This window comes from Oryzias latipes, chromosome 22, assembly GCF_002234675.1.
Source record: "Oryzias latipes chromosome 22, ASM223467v1".
Lineage (NCBI taxonomy): Eukaryota > Metazoa > Chordata > Actinopteri > Beloniformes > Adrianichthyidae > Oryzias > Oryzias latipes.
In genome coordinates, this window is record NC_019880.2 from 4,280,188 (window position 1) to 4,299,004 (window position 18,817).

An 18,817-nucleotide genomic window follows, 5' to 3' on the forward strand; every position below is an offset into this window, starting at 1 on the left:
CACAGAAAAAAAACAAAAAAACAAACCAACCTCCATCTATCCATGTATTCATTTGTGGCCTTTTTTATTGTCAGAACACAGAATGAATGGCTCAACTGACACAGTCTGCACTTCATCAGCACAGGTAATAAGTCACTATTAAGACCCACGCAGTACCCCCCCCCCCCCCCCCCCCACACACACACACACACACACATACACACACACACACTGACCCGCCAGCAGCAGCTCCACAGGGTTTGCTCTCAGTTTACAGTCCACATCCATTCATCACATGCTCACCCTGCTCTGCTTCTATGCGTTTAATCTCTGCCTTTCCTCTCCGAGACGCTCAGCAACGTTCCGTCATCCAGCTGAAAATCCCAGAAAGTTCCAGCTAATTCCATTACAAGAATGTTATTCTGTGGTTGCAGGGAAGCCATCTGAAGGTTAACCAGGATATTAGATTTTGGTTGCTCACATTGATTCCTGGAAAGCTCCACACACATTTCTAATGAGGCCAAATTTAAGCAAAACTGCAGGATTTTCTCTGTTGGTTTTCTTAGAGTTTCCTTAATGTTGTGCAGAAAGTTATGGAGAATTTAAAAAAAACTGAAAACAGTGTTCAGAGTTAAATGGAGAGGGCTGATGAGTAAGTAAATGAACAAAAAACATGAAGAATAAAAAAAGTCAAATTAATGTTAAAAAACAAAAATGCAGCTAAGAATTCAGACAACCAAAATATCCTATCAGGAAATGTTCAAGTGAGAGAAAATGTTAGAATGTAAAAAAAAGAGGACATTCTAAATGTCCAAAAGAATATGTAAGGCAATAAAAAAAGAAGGTACTTAAAGCTAAATAGTTTTAAAAGCCTCTAGTATTTTCAAATATATATTACCCTCACCTTTATTTTGAGAGACTAAACAGCAGTTTAAAAATTCAGATTGATGCAAAAGCGGCTTCATTATACATTTTAGAACTAATGTAGTATTTAAGCATCTTTAAAAAGCACTTAAAAAAGATAAATGCAATAAACACTAAATGAATAAACAGACATGTAATGTAAAAAAGCCAAAACAAAATTTGACAATCTTCATATAAATATCAAATATTTGCTTGAAGAGAAGCAGCTGGACTCAATATTGACCACGGCTTAAAAAATTGTGCATTACAAAATATATTCACACTAAATAAATCAAACATTTTATTCTTTTTGTGAGATTTGATGCTTGTTTCATCCTTTTGTTTTAGCAAAAAAAAAAAAAAAACAGCCTAAAAATTCCCTTAAAAAGAGCAAATATTTTCTCTTAAATTATAAAATACCAAAATCACCAGCATTTTATTTTAAACAAATTAAGTCACAGATTTACTGTGGATTGATTACAAGAAGCGTTGATATTGTAAAGTAGAAATCTGCTGTAGGATTAAAATCCTTTTCACTCCATTTTTAACATTTGTGTTAAAATCTTATTTTTCTTTGGCATGGTTTAAAATGAGGAATATTAAAATAAACTTCAGAAAATACATTTTAGAAATGGGATCATTTAAATGTCATATTAAAGAACTGTATTTATTAAGAAAAAAACTTTCCAAACAGGAAATCCAAAGGCTTTTTGCATAGTTATTCTTTATATTTTGGTGAACTTTTTATTTAAAACTGGGAAAGTTGTTTGAAACCATCCATCGTCAAAAAAGTTGGGTCCGTTTTCCAACAGAAACCTGAGGACGTTGTTGGAAAAAATAAATTTCCGTTCATTTGAAAAACTACCGAGGTGAAATATTTGTCAGGACGTTTTCATTTGATATCTTTTCCAAACTAATACACAGGTTTGTTGCATTAAAACTGTCCAGCAGCGAAGCTGTACCAACTCCACGCCTGCCGAGCTCATCTGGATGAAAAGCGCTGACCTGGGATTTGCACTTCCTGCAGGTAAACGCGACGCCAGGCATCAGTTTTTGCTGTGACCAGCTTCCCCACCAGCAGGTTCAGTCCCACTTTGGCTGGGAGCAAAGTGGCTCCAGTGAAAACCGATCCAGGAGGACCTGCTCCAGGCAGGCCTGCAGGCTGCTCCTCGGGGGGGGTCATAAAGCTGCCGTGGCGTACAGTGTGCACGCCGCTCGCTCCCAGCCAATAACACGGGGTGCTGCTGACGAGCCTCAGAGATGACGGGAAGCCGTGGTGCACTTTGATGAAGAGCATGTTCACGAGGTCAACGACTGCAGGATGTTCATTCATGCATTTATTCTGTTCAGACACAGATGGAGAAACACTTTCCAGTATTAAACAAAAAAAGTCCCAAATAACCTGTCAATCATTTTATTATGGGGGATGTTTAAGGATTATAGGCCACACCCCTAAAAGAATGCACACCAAAGCTATGACAGATGAAAAATACAAAAACTTTTAAAAATCTCAAAAGGAGATGAAGTGGCTCTATAATCGCTGACAAAGGATTCAGACCAGTGAAAAGTCTCAAGTGGGAAAACTACCAAAAAAAAAAAAAAACTCAAAACTTCAAAATTGTAACTTCTAATATAAAAAATAAATAAAAATCAAAAAAGTCTAAATGATTTTTTTGTTTTAGTTTGACTATTAAGTATTTACTGTTCTGGAACTTTAGGAAGGTGTCACAGCAGACGTCCTGTTAGATCCTTTAAATATATTCAAACTTAACAAAACGTTTTTTTTTTTTTATGGCGCATCAGCCTGCCAGATAAAAATCAGTTAATTAACTCACATGTGTTCAACCCGATGGACAAAAAAAATGACTTTTTTAGGCAGAACAAATCAGTACGTCATGAGTTTTGGTAAAAAGGTGGGCATGGCACAAACGCACGTTGGTTCGAAACCTTCGCTTTGATGAAGAGAAACAAAAACTTGCAAATGGTTTCTGCAAACTGAAAAGCAGGTTTTTAATGAACGTGTTGATTACAAAACAAAACTGCCACTTTGAACTATTCTGATGCTGCCGACAGGATGAAACTCGCTCAACATCCTGGATCAATCCCACAAAAGCACATGAAATGGACCAGACTATCACTTTATTCAGATACTGAGCTACAATTAGAAACACAAAGTTTCAAGAAAACAAACACACACACACAAAAAAATAATAATAATAAAGGTATTGGTGATCCATAAGGTGCAGACTGCAAACCACTGCAGCAATTTACAGTGAGGTGGAGGAGTTCAGCTGCTGCTCCATCGTTCTTACAGGTTGTGGCGACCCAAAGTTCCCCGCGCTGACCAGAGTTCAGCACTTGATCCACGGAGCATCACTCTGCAGCGTTCCATCGGTTCCCACTGCTCCCACTCTGATCAGCCCAGCACGGAAAAATCCACCCAAATACAACTCCGGCAGATGAACTATCAAATTCATGCTGACATTTTTATAACGTTTAAACAAGCTGGGACCTTTTGTTTTGACGGCTTATTTCTAAATCAGTCGAAGGCTTCATATTGGAGGAAACAGAACCATCAAGTTTGGATCCAAATAAAAAATGATCCTAAAGACCCGTCTTCTCCTCCGGCGGAGAAGAAAAGCTGCAGTTTGATGAACTGATAGTCATCTGCGAACATTTACAAATGTCTTCCTGAATTGCAGAATTTTATGTCTACATTATATTTTATGAAAGCATTTTGATTGCGAGATGAGATAACGAAGGAGTCGATGCGTTTACTTTAGAGTAAAAGAAGAAATTATTGTAGCAGCTGCTGGAGCTGATGAGGAAAGTTAAGGGTGAAATGGCGCCACCTGTTGATATAAAGCGGGTACTGTGTGGTGGTTTTGATGCTGAAAGCCAAGGAGTTGAACTCAGACGAATGTCTTTTTGGATGCATGAACCACCAGGTCACAGTAATGGTATCAGAAATGTTAAAGTCGGACGCCTCCGCCTGAGGGAAACTCCAGCAGTAAAGTGCAGAAAAACACAGTCGGATGTTTCTGCTGACTGGAAGTGTGGTTTCAGACGCTTGACGCAAAGATGCAGATTCAAATCCATTGAGCCATGGAAGGTACATTAGTATGTGCTAGTCGCAGCATTTCAGAGTGTGCTCTTAGGTCCTTTCTCTGACTGCATGTTTGAATCATCATGATGAACAGAACTGCATTGGAGTGGATTTTTCCTTCAAGATTCCTGGATAACATGGATCTGTCCATTTGGGATGGGGTTCTGATGAGGCTTCAGACTTCGATTTAACCCACTGGCGCCGGTCATGTGACAGATTCTGTTATTACAGTGTGTTTCTTCAGATAAGCCCCTCCCCCTTCTGTAACAGTCAGCGAGCGCCCGTGTCACGAGTCTGAGAACGGCGCCCGACTGCAACGCTTTCTTGTGCTACATGTACAAAAAGACAAAGCAGACTACACGAGGAAGTCGGCCCAGCCTATATGGAAGGAAACCTGCCCGGGGTGAGGCGCAGTGGGCGTGGCCTTTCCTGTGGCTTCACCTTCTTTACCTGTGCAGCCTGGCAGAGCTGTAGCCGTAACAAATCCTGGAAACATTTCACGGTCGGCCGCGTTCTGATTTTATGAAAAGATGCCTACAGCTACGAGTTCAACTTTATAGATCACAGGCGACCTGATGTTCCAGTCTGGACGTCTAAAGGTATTTTTCAATTTTGTAATTTAGCGAACCAGTGTCTATCCTACAACGCTTTAATATGTTCTTAGTATGTGTTTTTTTTTAACATCTTCAGACCCATAGACTGTAAGAACAATAGACGAATTGAGGTTTGACATCACCCTTAGAAAATGCCTCGCAAAAATCACTCCAATTCCCCTCACTATTGCTTCCTGATACGGGCGCCGCCATGTGGACAGTGATTGGTCTAAGTCGCTCTGAGTCATCGTATCTATGGCAACGACCGTCGCCAAACAGGAGTGAGCTTGTAGTGAGACCCCACCTCTTTCCACGCCTCTACCTCTTGAACGCTGCGTTTCCATTAACTATGAAATATCAAAACTTGGATTTGTGAAAATAAATTCGCCTCTTCGAAAAAAACAAATCGCATTTACTGAAAAAAGTTGGTTTTTTCGCTTGGAGGAGGCGGTTTTTAAGGAGTAACTGCAATGGAAACACTTTTTGCAAATTAAATGAGTCAGGTGACCAACAACTGTGCACAGGTAGAGCGTTTGCATCCATTTTCTCAACCCGCTGGGGGCGGAGCTGCCAGAGCGCGTCCCGAATACTGAGCAAGGACAGGTCGCCAGCCTGCCGTCGCTCCATCTGATTGGTGAGTTAACTTAAATAACTTGTAATAAAGACAAAATATCTCAAAAAATTTGGATTAGAAAGATGTTAAGTAGAAGGTATCAGAGCGAAAAATGGTCATTCTGACAAATAAAATAGAAATAAAATAGAGGTCTATGGGATTTTGGCTTCTTAAAACCGGGTACTTCCTATTTGGGAACAGGAGAGGGGAGCGGTTGAGCTGTCCATTGTTTTTAAAGTCTATGCTTCAGACGAGATTTCCATTAAAGCTTTCATAAGACTTGTACGCTCCAACATCTTAGTTAGTAAAATTTTAATGATGAAGATCAAATTAATTTTCGCAAAAGAAGTCTTTTAAAGTATTTTCAGATCTTATTTTGACGTTTCCCTAATAAAAACTTTGCTTCTTTAAGCTTATCTTTCATTTTCAATATTTTAAAAGGAGATAAATATTTTTATTTCTAAAATACCAACAGTGTACCTTTTTAAATGCTTCTACATTTTTTTTCTAAATAGAATCGGTATAACAATTTTTAAAATGCTTTAAAAAAAAAAAAAAACTCAAGATTAAATATCTAATTACAGTTTAGCCACGATGAATATATATTTTAACGCAAAAGACCCGTCATGAACACTAATGTCATCAGCGACAGCTGCTATTCATCCTTTAGGTTTCCACTGGAACATGTCAGTATATCTCCACTGTGAATCTGTCTGCATAATTTTATCTAATTAGTAAAATTTAAATGTGTTCATCAGAAATTACATTTTATTAGGAGTCTTATAAGTTTAAAAAACTTGCATTACAACTAATTTGTAGAATAAGAAATGCAAACGTTTTTGAAGACAAATTTAAACTTGAGTCTTTCCCAAATTCAATATTTAACATTTATTTAACGAGAAAAACACATTAAGTCTACCAAAATAGATTGCAGTCTTTACTACTTAAAGGTAGGCGGAGCCTGTTTGTGTGTGGGTGGAGCTGCTTTGCATTAGCTCTTCCATTTAAAGGCGATCAACTGTTTCTACAAAGTGAAAGAGAAAAGAGGCAGTCGCATTACCACCGTTGAGCTCTAAGAGGCGCTGTTCTGCCCGAACTGCAGCAGCGACGAAAATCCAGTCAAGGTGGAAACGTCAGAAACAAGTCGCCTGAACAAACCGCAGCGAGGAATCCCAAACTTCTCCCACGAAGGCACCCAGATCCAGACGCCTACGCTGAATACTGAACATGTTTGAGGTAGACGCCACGCGGACCAACAAAAAGGGGGAGGAGCTTTAGACGATCCTTTCGCTCCTATCAAATCCTAATCCTGCCCCCCTCCCCATAAGCATCAAGTGTCCTCGTCAGGTTGGGCGGGGGTTAGGAGTTGCATGGCGGTTCTCCTCTACAGCGACAGGAAAAACCAAACAAATGACAAATAAAGAGGTATCATAGTTACAGTGCAAAAGGATGAGAAGTTCAAGCTTAATACAAAAAACAAAACATAGCACCAAAAAAAAACAAAGATGAGAGAAATGCATGCAATTAACTGAGGTATTCAAGTGAACAGAGGGCGCACCGACGACATTCAGCGAGAGGCAACACTCATGAGAACACAGAGAAGAAGCTGGTATCCTCGGGAAGTGACTTCAGCCTCTGAGCAAAGTGATGATGACTTTGGTTGGAACGCCGCGGCGCGGAAACGATTGGAAACGTGTCTACCCGACACGCCGGACCAGAAAAATAATGCCACAAACGCTCGCAGACTCCAGAAGACGTCCTTGTTTGAGCACAAGCTACAGCAACATGCAACCACCTGCGCTTCCACTTCAAATTACAGTAACTGGGAATGTCGAGATTCCTATCGCAGGTCATGATTGAGGGCCTCGGTGCCCAAGGTCCATTTTATCCATCTGCGCACTTCATACTTTCATATATATTTATTTACTCTGCTACGTTTATGGTTTTGGCATTGACGTGATCATGTGTCTCGAGAGAACGGACTGTCTTGGAATGAGTGCAAAATGAGGGAGGGCGCCGTCTGCTGGCGAGGCCCCAGCAGCCGCCTGCTGGCGTGGTTTCGTCACACCGACTGGCACAATGGCGCGGCGCGGTTCATCTATGTACAGCCTAACACTACGCTACAAGCAGGAGCGGCGCCTCAAGCGGAGCAGCTGAGCTGCTCGCTAAGCGCACTCAAAGCAGAAAGGAAAGATTGTGTCTGCGCAAACATAAAAGAAGAAGAAGGTGAAGTGATGCGAGATCAGTCCGCCCGTTTCCACAGGGATCCCTGAACGCCTCATCGCCCCCCCTGCGGAACACAGACTCGCCGTGTGCCGTGCTGAGTTGGGTCGCCACTCTTCCTCCGTTAGTGTCAATAGCTTAGGTGCTAATGTTGGGAGCTCAACCCAGAGCTCAATTGTTTTGGACCTGAGGTTGATTGGCCTTGAGACTGCGCAGCGCTCGCCGTGCCGCCGCAGACTTGGCGATCCGGTAGCTGCGGCCGACTCCCTTGAACTTGCCCTTCCCGACCACCTCCACAGTCACCCGCACCTTCCCGTCGTACGTCCGCTCTGCGGGGCTGCAAACAGGAAAACACAGGCGTTCACATCAAGCTAGTCAACTTTATTTTTTACATGTGAAAACTTTATTTAAAATATATATCAGACATCTTTTGCCCCTAAACATACACTGCAAAACAGGCACAATGAAAAATAGGTTAAAAAAAATCTTAAAATCTGAACAAGTTTCTTCAAATGAGCAACAATTCTTATTTAAAGAAAAGGAAAATCCAATTTTTTTGTACTAATATTATCTTCCTATTAAAAAAACTTGTTTAGCTTGCAAGATAGAAAATAAGACACTTTTTCTCTAAACATGGATCTTTTTATTTTAAGATTCTGTTTTCGCAATTGAAAAACATAAGAACCAAAACTACGGGGCTGGGAATCACTGGGTACCTCATAACGATACTATCACGATAAGGCGATATTGTGATAATCTATATATCTCGTCTCTAACAACTCACGATATATCAAACTTTAAGAAAGAAAAATTTGAAAAACAGTTTTTTGGAAAATATTAACCCATTTATTTTTTTAACACCATGATAATGATCAACTTGTGTCCTATTTGGTGTAATAAATAACAGACTTTTCTGTTAACATTGCTGAAATCAGTAATACTCTGTCTTTGACAAACAATGACAATTTTCATTTGGAAATATCTGTAAAATTTGGTTTAAACGATAGGGAACATGAACAGCAGCCATTATTTAGTACAAAATTGCTGTAAAAGGGATAAAAAATGAATAAATCAAGTAGCTGCCAGGCACATTGGTATAAATTTTTGAAAAACAAACCCATATCCGTTGCTTAATTTAAAAAAATAGCTGTGAATCAGATATCAATTCTGTTAACAAATTATGGTGTCTTTGTTAAAAATAAATGACACCATTTAGTGCAAATGTGGTGTAAACAGAAATGTAATTCTCATTTAATTTAATCAAGTAGCTAGGAACTTTCCTTTAAGTTATTTAAGACATAAACTGCTTTCAAAATAAATGACCAGGGATAAATTACATGAACTTAAAGTGCATCCAAAAGTAAACATCTTTGTGAAAAACACGTTTGGGGAAAAGCTGCATGCGATGAATGTTTAAATGTTCATGTTTTTCTGGAGAACCACAGGCTTTTTAGCATCAAGTAGCCGCTCTTCTACCGCTTGATGAAGACGTATCGATAATCAATCGCGGGACTAAATATCGCGATATATCGCCATATCGATATTTCGGCACACCCCTATTAAAGACTGCTCCTCTTTAGATCTATTTTGAAGCATTTCCTGTAGTCTTAAAACTATGATGATGCCCGCTTTAGCCAAAATCTAAAAATCGGTGTCACTTTGTAGGACATAGTGTCTGTAGAGTGGCAGGAATTCAATAGAAATTTACCTCTCAGATGTCCTCCATCAGAAAATGCCACCAGAGGATGTTTAAAAACACCAAACAAATAATACAAAATACAATTTTCATCGGAGTTATTCTTTAAAGGTTTGAGAGACTCCACAGAAACACCACGGCTTCTTTTGAACATAATTAAAGACGTTTTAGTTGAAGATGAATTGACACAAAAAGGCTAGTTAATAGTTATCTGCAGATGCCCACAGTGGCAGAAAGCAGCACTAAAGTCCTAAATCAGCTGATAAATAGGATGCTGTCACACCTGAACTTGGCGGTTTCCGGCTCCATCTCCAGCAGTTCTCTGACCGGAGATCGCGGCACGTTAGCAGAGAACTTCTCTGAAGGAGAAATTTGACATGTAAAGATGAATGAAATCTCCAACAACAGTGATGAAGAAAGGCAGCTCTGGTCTTCCTCACCGATCAGGGGCCTCATCATTGGGTAGTAAACTTGCCACACGGTCTCCAGAGACATCCCGCTGTCCATGTAGATAGCTCCAGCCAGAGACTCGAAGATGTCTCCCATGGCTTTTGGGACCTCAATGTCCTCTTCCTTCTCCTCGTCTTCTTCAGAGCGCCGTAGCTGGGAGAACAAACAGAGGCATCGCTGAGCGGCGTGATCGTTTCTTTATTGAAGGCCTGAACAGGAGAAGCCTGAAGGAGTCGGGTCATAATGTACAAACAGCTGATCAACACTTCTATGGTCCTCATTTACAGTCAGTGGGAGCACTTTGGGATGTGTTTGATTGGTTTTTGGGGCGACAGGTATTCATTGATTTCACTCAACTGAGATTTTGTGACTTCTTATTCCTCAACAGGTAAAAATTGAATACATTGACACCAACCACACCAATTTTGTCTAAATAAACCACAAAGGTTCAGTACATCCAGCTCTGAACCATAAAAAAACAAGAATCTGACTGTTGAGCTTCGATAATTTTATGATTTTTCTGCTACAAGTTCAGTTTGTGAAGAAAGATCTTGGAGGCAGACGCATCAAAGACTCAATGAAATCTTGTAAACTGGGACCTATAAAAAGGATTATTTGGTTTGCTGGGAATCCAGCGTCTTGTGGGATGTTTGGGAACCCTTTCACAAGCTTCTCCCGTTTCACTTGTTTTCTCATTTGGCAGCAACAACAGCTCAACAAAAACAGCCTCAAACCTCTCAGGCTGGCTCTTCTGTTCAACCCAGATTTATGAGCCAGTTTAGGGGTTCGGGACTCGCTGCGTTTCTGTTCCAAGCAATGAGCCCCCAGCAACCTGAGGGTCTTCTGGGAGACTCCAGAGTGACCTTTGCTGGAGATCCTGCAGGAGGCATGCTCAGGAGGAACTCTACAACATTCAATTTTCATGGTTTCGTTATCAAACTTGGACTGAACGTTTCCCAGCTTGTATCTCACTCGTCATCTCCAAAGATTGTTCCGTAAAATAGATTCAGACAAGCTACGTTTTTTTTCCAGTCCCAAGAAAACTGAAACTAATATTTACCGTTTAACCTCACATATCTTTGTCGAGGTCACGGTCTCCATTTATGCAAGAACGATCACATTTTATGGACATTTTCCTGCAGCGTGGTAATATATTTTTTATCCAAAACATTGATGTTCTGTTGGTAAAAGTGGCAGCAGGTGGAACAAACACCAACCGACTCGTCGCAGTCGGTGTTGCAGTGTTTCATTCACAGCTGTGGCTCGCCGTTCACCTCTGTGGTGACCACAGAACAACGCTTCACTTCCTGATTTTTTTCAGCTGCTTGTTTGCTGAATGTTTGTGTCCGGGGTCTCTGAGGCATTCATATACTTCTCCAGCAGATCGAGTGCAGATCTGGTGCCAAGATAGTCATTTCCAGGCAAATTAGGTCCAAATGTGTTTCTGCTCAGTCCTAAAATCCCCCGAATATGAAACAGGTTGATGGAGGCCGACGGCCTTCTTCCTCTGGCCAATCTTTTTTGAAATTCTATTATGAAACAGGAAAACATTGCAGCGCAGCAAGATTGGGTTTCTGCCTGCAGGATTTGCCCCCCCCCCGTCCCCCCCAAAAAAACAGGACTCACCTCGGAGTCCATGCCCTGCATCTCGTTCTTCTCCAGCTGGAACTGCACAAAGTCGTCGATGACGTGGAACAGCTCTGGCGAGATCGCCTTGAAATATTTGTGGTAATCGTATTTAACGGCCAGAGAGGCGAAGATGGTGTTGTTGACTAGCGCCGAGCGCAGGTCCGTCAGCACGCCGGGCGAGTGCTGGCGCGGGTCTTCGTAAAGGTGCTTTGTTATGAGGTAGTCTAGAATTGCATCACCTAGAAACTCCAACCGCTGGTAACAATCTGATGGAGAAGACAAGCAAATGATTATGAGTCCAGTCCGTCAAACCAAGGCGTTGTTACAGAAGAACCAATCAGAGGTCTAGATTAGAATCACAAGAAGAATTGATATACAAGGGTGTGAAAAGGTTTCAAGTAAAATGGTATCAAATTTGAACAATTCAAGAGCTTTAACTTTGAAAAACGTGTTTGATTAAAATGACAAACATTTATTTAATGAATTTTCTTACTGAGAAAGGAAACAGAAATATGTAGTTTTATGTAGATTTTATGGGTTATTAAGCTGCCCTGTAGGATTTTGGGGCCGTTATGATTAAAATATATACAAGTTGACAATATACCTATTTTTATTAATAGGCAAACATTAAACTAAAATTTTTAATTTTACTATTTTTTTGTTGGTTTAACAAAGAAAATAACATTTTACTTCATAATATAGAAAAAATTAATGGTTTAAAAAACTGACTCAAAGTAATGTCTAATAAACATTGTCATGTTTTTCATTTCAACGATAAAATAATTGTTTTCAACATGAAGGGCGTAAACCCTTCAATCTTTTGTTTTTGTCTTCCTTCTAAAGATCAAACAGCTGTTCATATTTCTGGACTTTTTTTGTCTCTCCTTGACTTAATGAATGCAGCAGCAGTATTCTGTCTTTTCCTTTTTATCCTTTTGTGTTTTCCGACATCTTCTATGCAGACGATACTCGGGTGTGTCTCTTAGGATGGTTGAAAATCACTGTCAAAAACATGGAATCAATTTTATTTGTTTTATAGTTTTATAAGTTTAGGTTTTATAGGGATACGTTTCCAAGTTGATTTATGACTTAAGATGTGGACAGATTTTCTTCCCCATTTCTTTTCTTTAACAAAGTTTTTTTAGTTGAAATTTATTTTTAATTATGTCAAAATTTAAACTAAACAAATAAGGAACTTTTGTTAGTAAAACCCAATTATTCCACTGTTACAAATTTTAATTTTTAATTCTTACAATAAACAGAAAAGATTTATTTTCTGATTTAAAAAAATAAAAACTGATATACCAATCCATAAAATTCATGTGTAGATTTCAAATTGTTTAAAGTTCAGACTGATTGAATTTGAGAAATCAGCATTTTAAACCCAAGCTCTTTAATGTAACCTTCAAGCTTTCTCATATCTGGAGTGAGTTTACCAAAGTCTTTCAAAAAGCCTTGGGGGTGGGGGTGGGGGGTCATTAGATGCTCTGGATGTAGTTGGAGGTCTCCGTCCACTCCTGGACGTCTGACGTGTGAACTGACCTGTGATGGTGTTGTAATGGTAGGAAGCATGGGTGAAGGCTTGCAGCAGGTAGGCCTTATTCTGGAAGGAGTAGTTGATCTTCTTTTCGAAGTTTTCAAAGCCGGAGATGAGATGCTGAAGCGTCCGCTCTGCGTCTGGGTGGGCCAGCATGCAGCGGGGTGGGATCTTCAGCCAGCCGTAGCTCAGGTCTGCAGCCGACGTCCTGCTGCTTGGGGCTTTGGATGCCCTGCTTGTCCCAGGCTCAGACGGCAACACCTGCAGTCGACAGAAACACAAAACACGTTTTACGGGAAGTCCAAACACGCTAGATCTTCAACTGACAGAGATTTTAGAGAAAATGTAGGACAAACGATTTCACGCAGTGTTGGGATGCTGACTGACCTTGAGGCCAAGGGAGCAGAGGAACATCTGAGCGGCCCTCTCTCCACAGCTGGTCAGGTAGCATCCCAGCAGAGCTTCTACACAGTCTGCGATGCTTTTATCAGCGATGCACTGCTCCGTATGCAGGTCATAGGAGATGGACTGCTTGCCAAGCTCGGTGCCACAGTTTTCTTCAGACGGGTTCCAGAAACCCACCACAAAATCGTCCTCCTCCCCAGCCTTGCTGGGGTCCAGGTAGCACATGGCGTCCCAGGAGCTGTAGTCAAACTCCTCTGCCGACATCCCGGTGGGCGCAGGATCGCTAGGGAACTGGGCTGGATGGGAGGGCTTTTTGGGAACCTTCCAGTCATACGAGGATTCCAAGCAGGAGCCCGAGGCCGGGCTGAGCGAATGGGGGAAGCTGCTCAGAGAGATCTTCTTACCGAAGGCGCCCGATCCCAGCAGCATGTTATCAATAAAGCGGATGTGCTCCTTGTAGTACTCCAGGTCATCCTCCATGTTCACTTCATCTTTTGGCTCTTCTTTCAGCATCAACTCGTCCAGCTCCTCGGCGGTGTCATCCTCATCGTCATCGTCATCAAAGTCATTCCCAGTCCTCCCATTGGTCAGAAGCTCCTCTTTGGACTTAAATATAGGAAGGAAAAAGACGACAGTGAATCTAATGGACCTCCATTAGTGTAGTTAAACGTGGTCACTGTTTCCTGTTTATTCCGTATGAATTTGCTGGTTATAAAGTTCTTTTTCTTGATGGTGCAATAGCCAAACATTTTTCTTGCTTTTTCTGACAAATTAAACACTGAACTGATGGTGTGATGAATCACTAACTTGTTTATTTGTATTTTGGGAGGTAAATAAACAACATTAATAAAACTGATTCTCAAAGGTTCAACCTGATCTTTTTCTGATACAGACAAAAAAAAACTCATTTTTAAAATTTTATTATTTCAGATTAACCGTTTCCTCTATAATTATAGATTTATCCTCCCAAGTTTTTATTTTTATTTTGAAATAAACAGGAAGCTTCTCTTCTAGAACAGAATTTTCCAGAGATTATGATCACAGCCTATTTGCTTTAGGAGCAAAGACATCAAAAAAGGGGGAAGCCTGCCCTCTACTGGACCTACAGCATCACAACTGCACGAAGAAGGAGAAATACGAAACGCTTCCCAAACCTGCAGGAAGTAGAAAATCAACAGCACCAACCTCTGAGTCCACTTTGTCAGTGCTGCTCTTGTCCTGGTTGACCACATATCCAGGGGGCAGCCAGTTAACAGGGGGGTCAAAAATGGACACCACCATCCTGCTTGGCAGCCCTTTCTTCTTGCCCAGACGGTACAGGTTACAGTTGCTCACCTGGAGGTCAGGTTGGGAATCAGGGCAGCTTCAGTGAGGTTTTTGTTGGCAAAAGTAAAACATCCTGACATAGCTTGGACTTTGTGATTGTAGGAAAACACAGAAAGCTCATTGGGAAAGCTCTGAGCAGGAATTGTGCCGCTCACCTTCTTGCTCCTCATGTAGCTGAGCCGTCCTTCATGGGCGTCAGGATAGGTGCAGAACAGGTATGTGGTGATGGCATGCTTCAGAAACGAATCTCCCAGCATCTCCAGCCGCTCCAGGTTGAAGCCGTCACTGGCATTGGACAGAGTCAGGGCCTGCAGTATGAGACCTGGGTTGGGCCCCAGGTTCTTGGGGGAGTCTCCCACGGTGGAGCCCTGCTGGTGCTCGTTGGTTGAGTCCGATGAAGGTGCTGTAGGGCTTCTGGGAGCTGTGGCCGAAAGCTCGCAGCCTGAGGTAGTTTCAGGTGTATGGTGCGAGGTCCTTGCAGGCATACATTCACTGCTGGGCTGTGGAGAAATGGAGCTGGAAGGAGCCCGCGCAGGAGCTGAGGTAGACACTTGTTCGGATTCAGCGCTCTGCAGCCCAGAGCTGCTGGAGCTTAGCTGGCATTGGCAGCTGTCAGGTTGGTGAAGGTGCTCGTCTTGGGGGCCACTCTCAGCGGTGCCATTAGTTAGATTAAGAACACAGGAGCCATTTTTGGGAGCAGGGGCCAAATGTGGCTCCGGCTGGGGGGAAAGGGAGCGGCTGGGATGCGCTGAGAGGGCAGGTTCTGAGCTTCCAGCCTCCTGATGCACACAGACGCCGTCCTCGCTGCAGGACTCGGAGCAAGAACTGTAAGCTTTGTTGTCAATGGATCTTTTCCACCCGAAGTCCAAGTTTGGATATCTGACACAAAAACCGCAAAAGGCCTGAGTGCAGAAATCTCACTGCGACCTGTAAAGTCAAACATGGAACGCATGCAGCAGCTACCTGAAGTCAGGGGGGAGGGTCTGTATCCCCACTCCTGCCTCACAGGCAGTCTGGGCTCTCAGCTCCTCAGCAGTCAGCAGACAGTGGAGGCGGTACAGGATGCTGGGCAGACACACCGCTTTCCTCCACAGGGAGGCGGGGATGGGGTGGATGGCACACAGCTCCGGAACAAGGATCTGAGGAACAAAGAGTAACCAGCAGGCTCCTCAGAATCTATTTTTACCCCCCAAAAAAATGTAAAAATCCAGCAGGAACGTTACCTGCTTGTTCTGCAGACTCTCCCACTTGGCTTTCCTCTTCTCTGCGCTGCTCAGAGGCAAAGCTTTGCCCTTCTGGTTCAGGTGCCGGGGAGTCAACAAGTTCAGTCTGAGAGGATGAGACGCTGCTTTAAAGTAAAGCTTTTTATGACAAAACCATTTACTATAAACTGTCATTTACGTTTGAAAAAAAACATTATAAAACAACCAGCTTTTACACTTTCTCTCCACACTCCTAACTAGTCACATGACACAACACACTATTGCCTTCAGCTTTAACAACATTTTATTCTGAAGAGTTTTAAACTTGCAGATGTAGTATTTGCGGTGTTTTCAAATGATGACACCCCCATTTTGGCGAGAGCAACAAGCTATCTTAGTAATGTGAATATTTTAAAATCCTGAACAGTTGTTGCACCTCACAAGAGCGCAAAACATAGAGCCAATTCCCCAGAAAAGTGTGCAAAACGCTTTTATTCTGAACCAAGATGTCGTCCTCAGAAGGTTAGGATGTTGTATCAAAGTGGAGTATTTTCATGGCTCTCTCATGTATGAGATATGTACCGATCTCTCTGATTTTAGGGGTAAAATATGGTGACAATACGTGATCTGAGGGCTCATTAGCTTCACTTTGGTGTTGTACTTCCGTGGTCCCCAACCTTTTCCAGGCCACAGACTAGTTTACTGCCAGACAATATTTTCACGAACTGGTCTATACGAGGGCATGTATGACGGATACATTTATCCTCATCCACTGTAATGTATCTGCAGTTGGTTTCAACTTCATTTATCCATCAGATTTTGGGTAGTAACAAATGTGAAATAGAGGATCATCCAGAGGATCATCGGCTGCCCTCTCCCCTCACTGAAGGATTTCTACCAGTCACGCTGCCTCAGCAGAGTGACGAGCATCACCACCGACTCCACCCATCCTGCTTTCCCCCTGTTTGAACTGCTGTCCTCTGGAAGGAGGTGCAGGTCCATCAGAACCAGGACAAACAGACTAAGGAACAGCTTTTTTCCACAGGCAATCACTATACGGAACACACATACTTCTACCAACTACACCCCACTCCGACTTTTGACAAACACTAAATTACTGACTGCTACGCATGTGTGCAATAACACACAATATTTATTATGCTGCACTCATGGCAACTCAACTCATTCCATTCTATTTTGTTCATACGTATTTAATATTTAATTGTTTCTGTACATATTGTACATTTTCTGATTAGAGATGTGAGTTACAGTATTTTTATTTTATTTTATTCTCTCTTCACCACTCATTTGCATCCCCATGTACAATGAAAATAAAGGATTCTGATTCTGATAGTGGAAGTTAAAGACAAAAAAAAGGATGCCAATTTCAGCTTCATCTTGGAAAACTGGAATTTTCAAACTATAAAAATAGATCCAGCATTTAAGCAGCTTTAACAGCACCAATAGACACCTGGTTGTTGAATATTATGCATTATTTTTATGGTCTGTGGGAATAACTGTCACAATAAATCCACATTTTGAGTATAGACTGCAAGATTGAAAATGCTGAATTCTTTTTGCTTTGAAGTCAAAGGCTCTGGTTTCCTCTCTGGCTCTTTTCTGCCAAAATAAAACTTTCTGAATACCTTTGGTTTTTTATGAAATTGGTTACCTTGGGGGTTTTGACTTAGCAGTCAGCACAGCTGCTTTAAAGACGTAGTGGATGTATTTTGAACACAAGACTTAGCATGCGTCAAGAATGATTCTGATGTGGTGCGGTGAATGCACTGATTTTTCAAAATAAAACTTCCTTCAGAAACATCAATAAATAAAACAGAAAAATAATCGGTCCCCGGTCTGTGGGGTTGGGAACCACCGTTGTAAATAAAACTTTTTAGTGCACAATAAGATCCTCCAAACTGACGAAACTCAGAGATAAATTGGAACAACTGGACTAAACTGATCCCTGCTGCATGATCACCAATCTTTCACCAGGCGCTTCTGTTCTGATGACCTTTATTTTCGTCAAAGACCACATCTCGTGCAAGTTCCTGAAGGCACCATGTGGCCCAGAATGCAGCTGACCTGGAGGAGGTGTGGTCTACATCCAGGAGAGGCTGGTTCAGATTTGACAGGTCCAGGTTGTACTTGGTTTTGTAATACTCAGCGAAGGTCTCGTATTCTGGTGAAGGAAACTTGCTGAGTGGCGTCAGGTATGTGTACACGTCAGCGACGTAGAAACGATGAGGCTGGTCAAAGTTACGATATCTATGGAGAAAAAAAAAAAGCCACGACAGTGAGTTAGCATCTCAGTCCAGAGACATTCAAGAGTTTCACTGAAGGAGCAGTGATACTCAGACCTCGGAATGATGACAGCGTCCTGGTAGTCCTCCAGCTTGAATGTGAACGGGTTCTGCTTGGTGTACTTAGTGGTAGGAATGCCAGTGCGAGCCTCAGACTTCTCAATGTCCTCCATGAACTTAAAGTCCATATCTAGTGTGTTGGAGTCCCCAACTATTCAAGTCAAAAATAGGATAGAATGAAGACAGGAGATGGATGACCACCTCTAGAAGATAGAGTGTTGAACTTACCAACATTCAGAGGTAGAACGCAGTAAGCCGAGTCAGCCACAGTGGGCTTAAACTCCAGTGCAGGTTTCTCCAGGCGGAGGATGTGGGAGAAGATGTACTGGTGCAGGCGGGTGATGAGGTCCAGCTGAGCGGCACTGAGCGTGAAGCCCGACTTCTGCAGCTCAATGGAGATGGTCACCTCGCCGGAGCGAGTGTACACCGGAAAGTGGGGAATCTGGAAAAGAATTTCAACATTTTCAGTCTTTACCTGAATGAGGAAACTCGTGAAACAGTGACAGCTTCGCAGATGAGACTCACTCGGGGTATAGGTTTGGCGGTGAGGATGCCGAAGGTCCGGGTGGTGTCCTCCGGAGGGTAGAGCTTCCTTCTACGGAAGTTTAGCTCATCGGGAAGGGGTGTGGTGAGGACCATCCCAATTACATACAGGTAGTAGGTCTGCTCGGGCACGGCGTAGCTGTCTCGCAGACACTCTGGTATCTGAGGAGGACGGAGGTCCAAGGCAGTGAGATGGGTTGTAAAAACAAACCAAAAAAAGGGTTTAGACCACTTTCGTCGTCTAAACAT

General features: G+C 42.2%; 1 protein-coding gene across 2 annotated transcripts in view; it reads right to left on the bottom strand.

Annotated features, from left to right (window-relative positions):
- Window positions 1–2,862: 2,862 nt before the first annotated feature.
- dicer1 (dicer 1, ribonuclease III) overlaps window positions 2,863–18,817 on the bottom strand; it is a 34,078-nt gene continuing 18,123 nt past the window's right edge. For both annotated transcript variants that reach the window (XM_011490150.3, XM_011490149.3), the window contains exons 15-28: window positions 18,551–18,730; window positions 18,254–18,467; window positions 18,023–18,176; window positions 17,748–17,930; window positions 15,684–15,789; window positions 15,424–15,599; window positions 14,616–15,339; window positions 14,320–14,469; window positions 13,117–13,740; window positions 12,735–12,990; window positions 11,190–11,458; window positions 9,554–9,716; window positions 9,397–9,472; window positions 2,863–7,754 (exon numbers count right to left, since the gene is read on the bottom strand). In XM_011490150.3, the coding sequence (XP_011488452.1) occupies window positions 7,589–7,754; window positions 9,397–9,472; window positions 9,554–9,716; window positions 11,190–11,458; window positions 12,735–12,990; window positions 13,117–13,740; window positions 14,320–14,469; window positions 14,616–15,339; window positions 15,424–15,599; window positions 15,684–15,789; window positions 17,748–17,930; window positions 18,023–18,176; window positions 18,254–18,467; window positions 18,551–18,730 (3,441 nt within the window). In that variant the 3' untranslated portion in view covers window positions 2,863–7,588. The remainder of the gene's footprint in view (window positions 7,755–9,396; window positions 9,473–9,553; window positions 9,717–11,189; window positions 11,459–12,734; window positions 12,991–13,116; window positions 13,741–14,319; window positions 14,470–14,615; window positions 15,340–15,423; window positions 15,600–15,683; window positions 15,790–17,747; window positions 17,931–18,022; window positions 18,177–18,253; window positions 18,468–18,550; window positions 18,731–18,817) is intronic.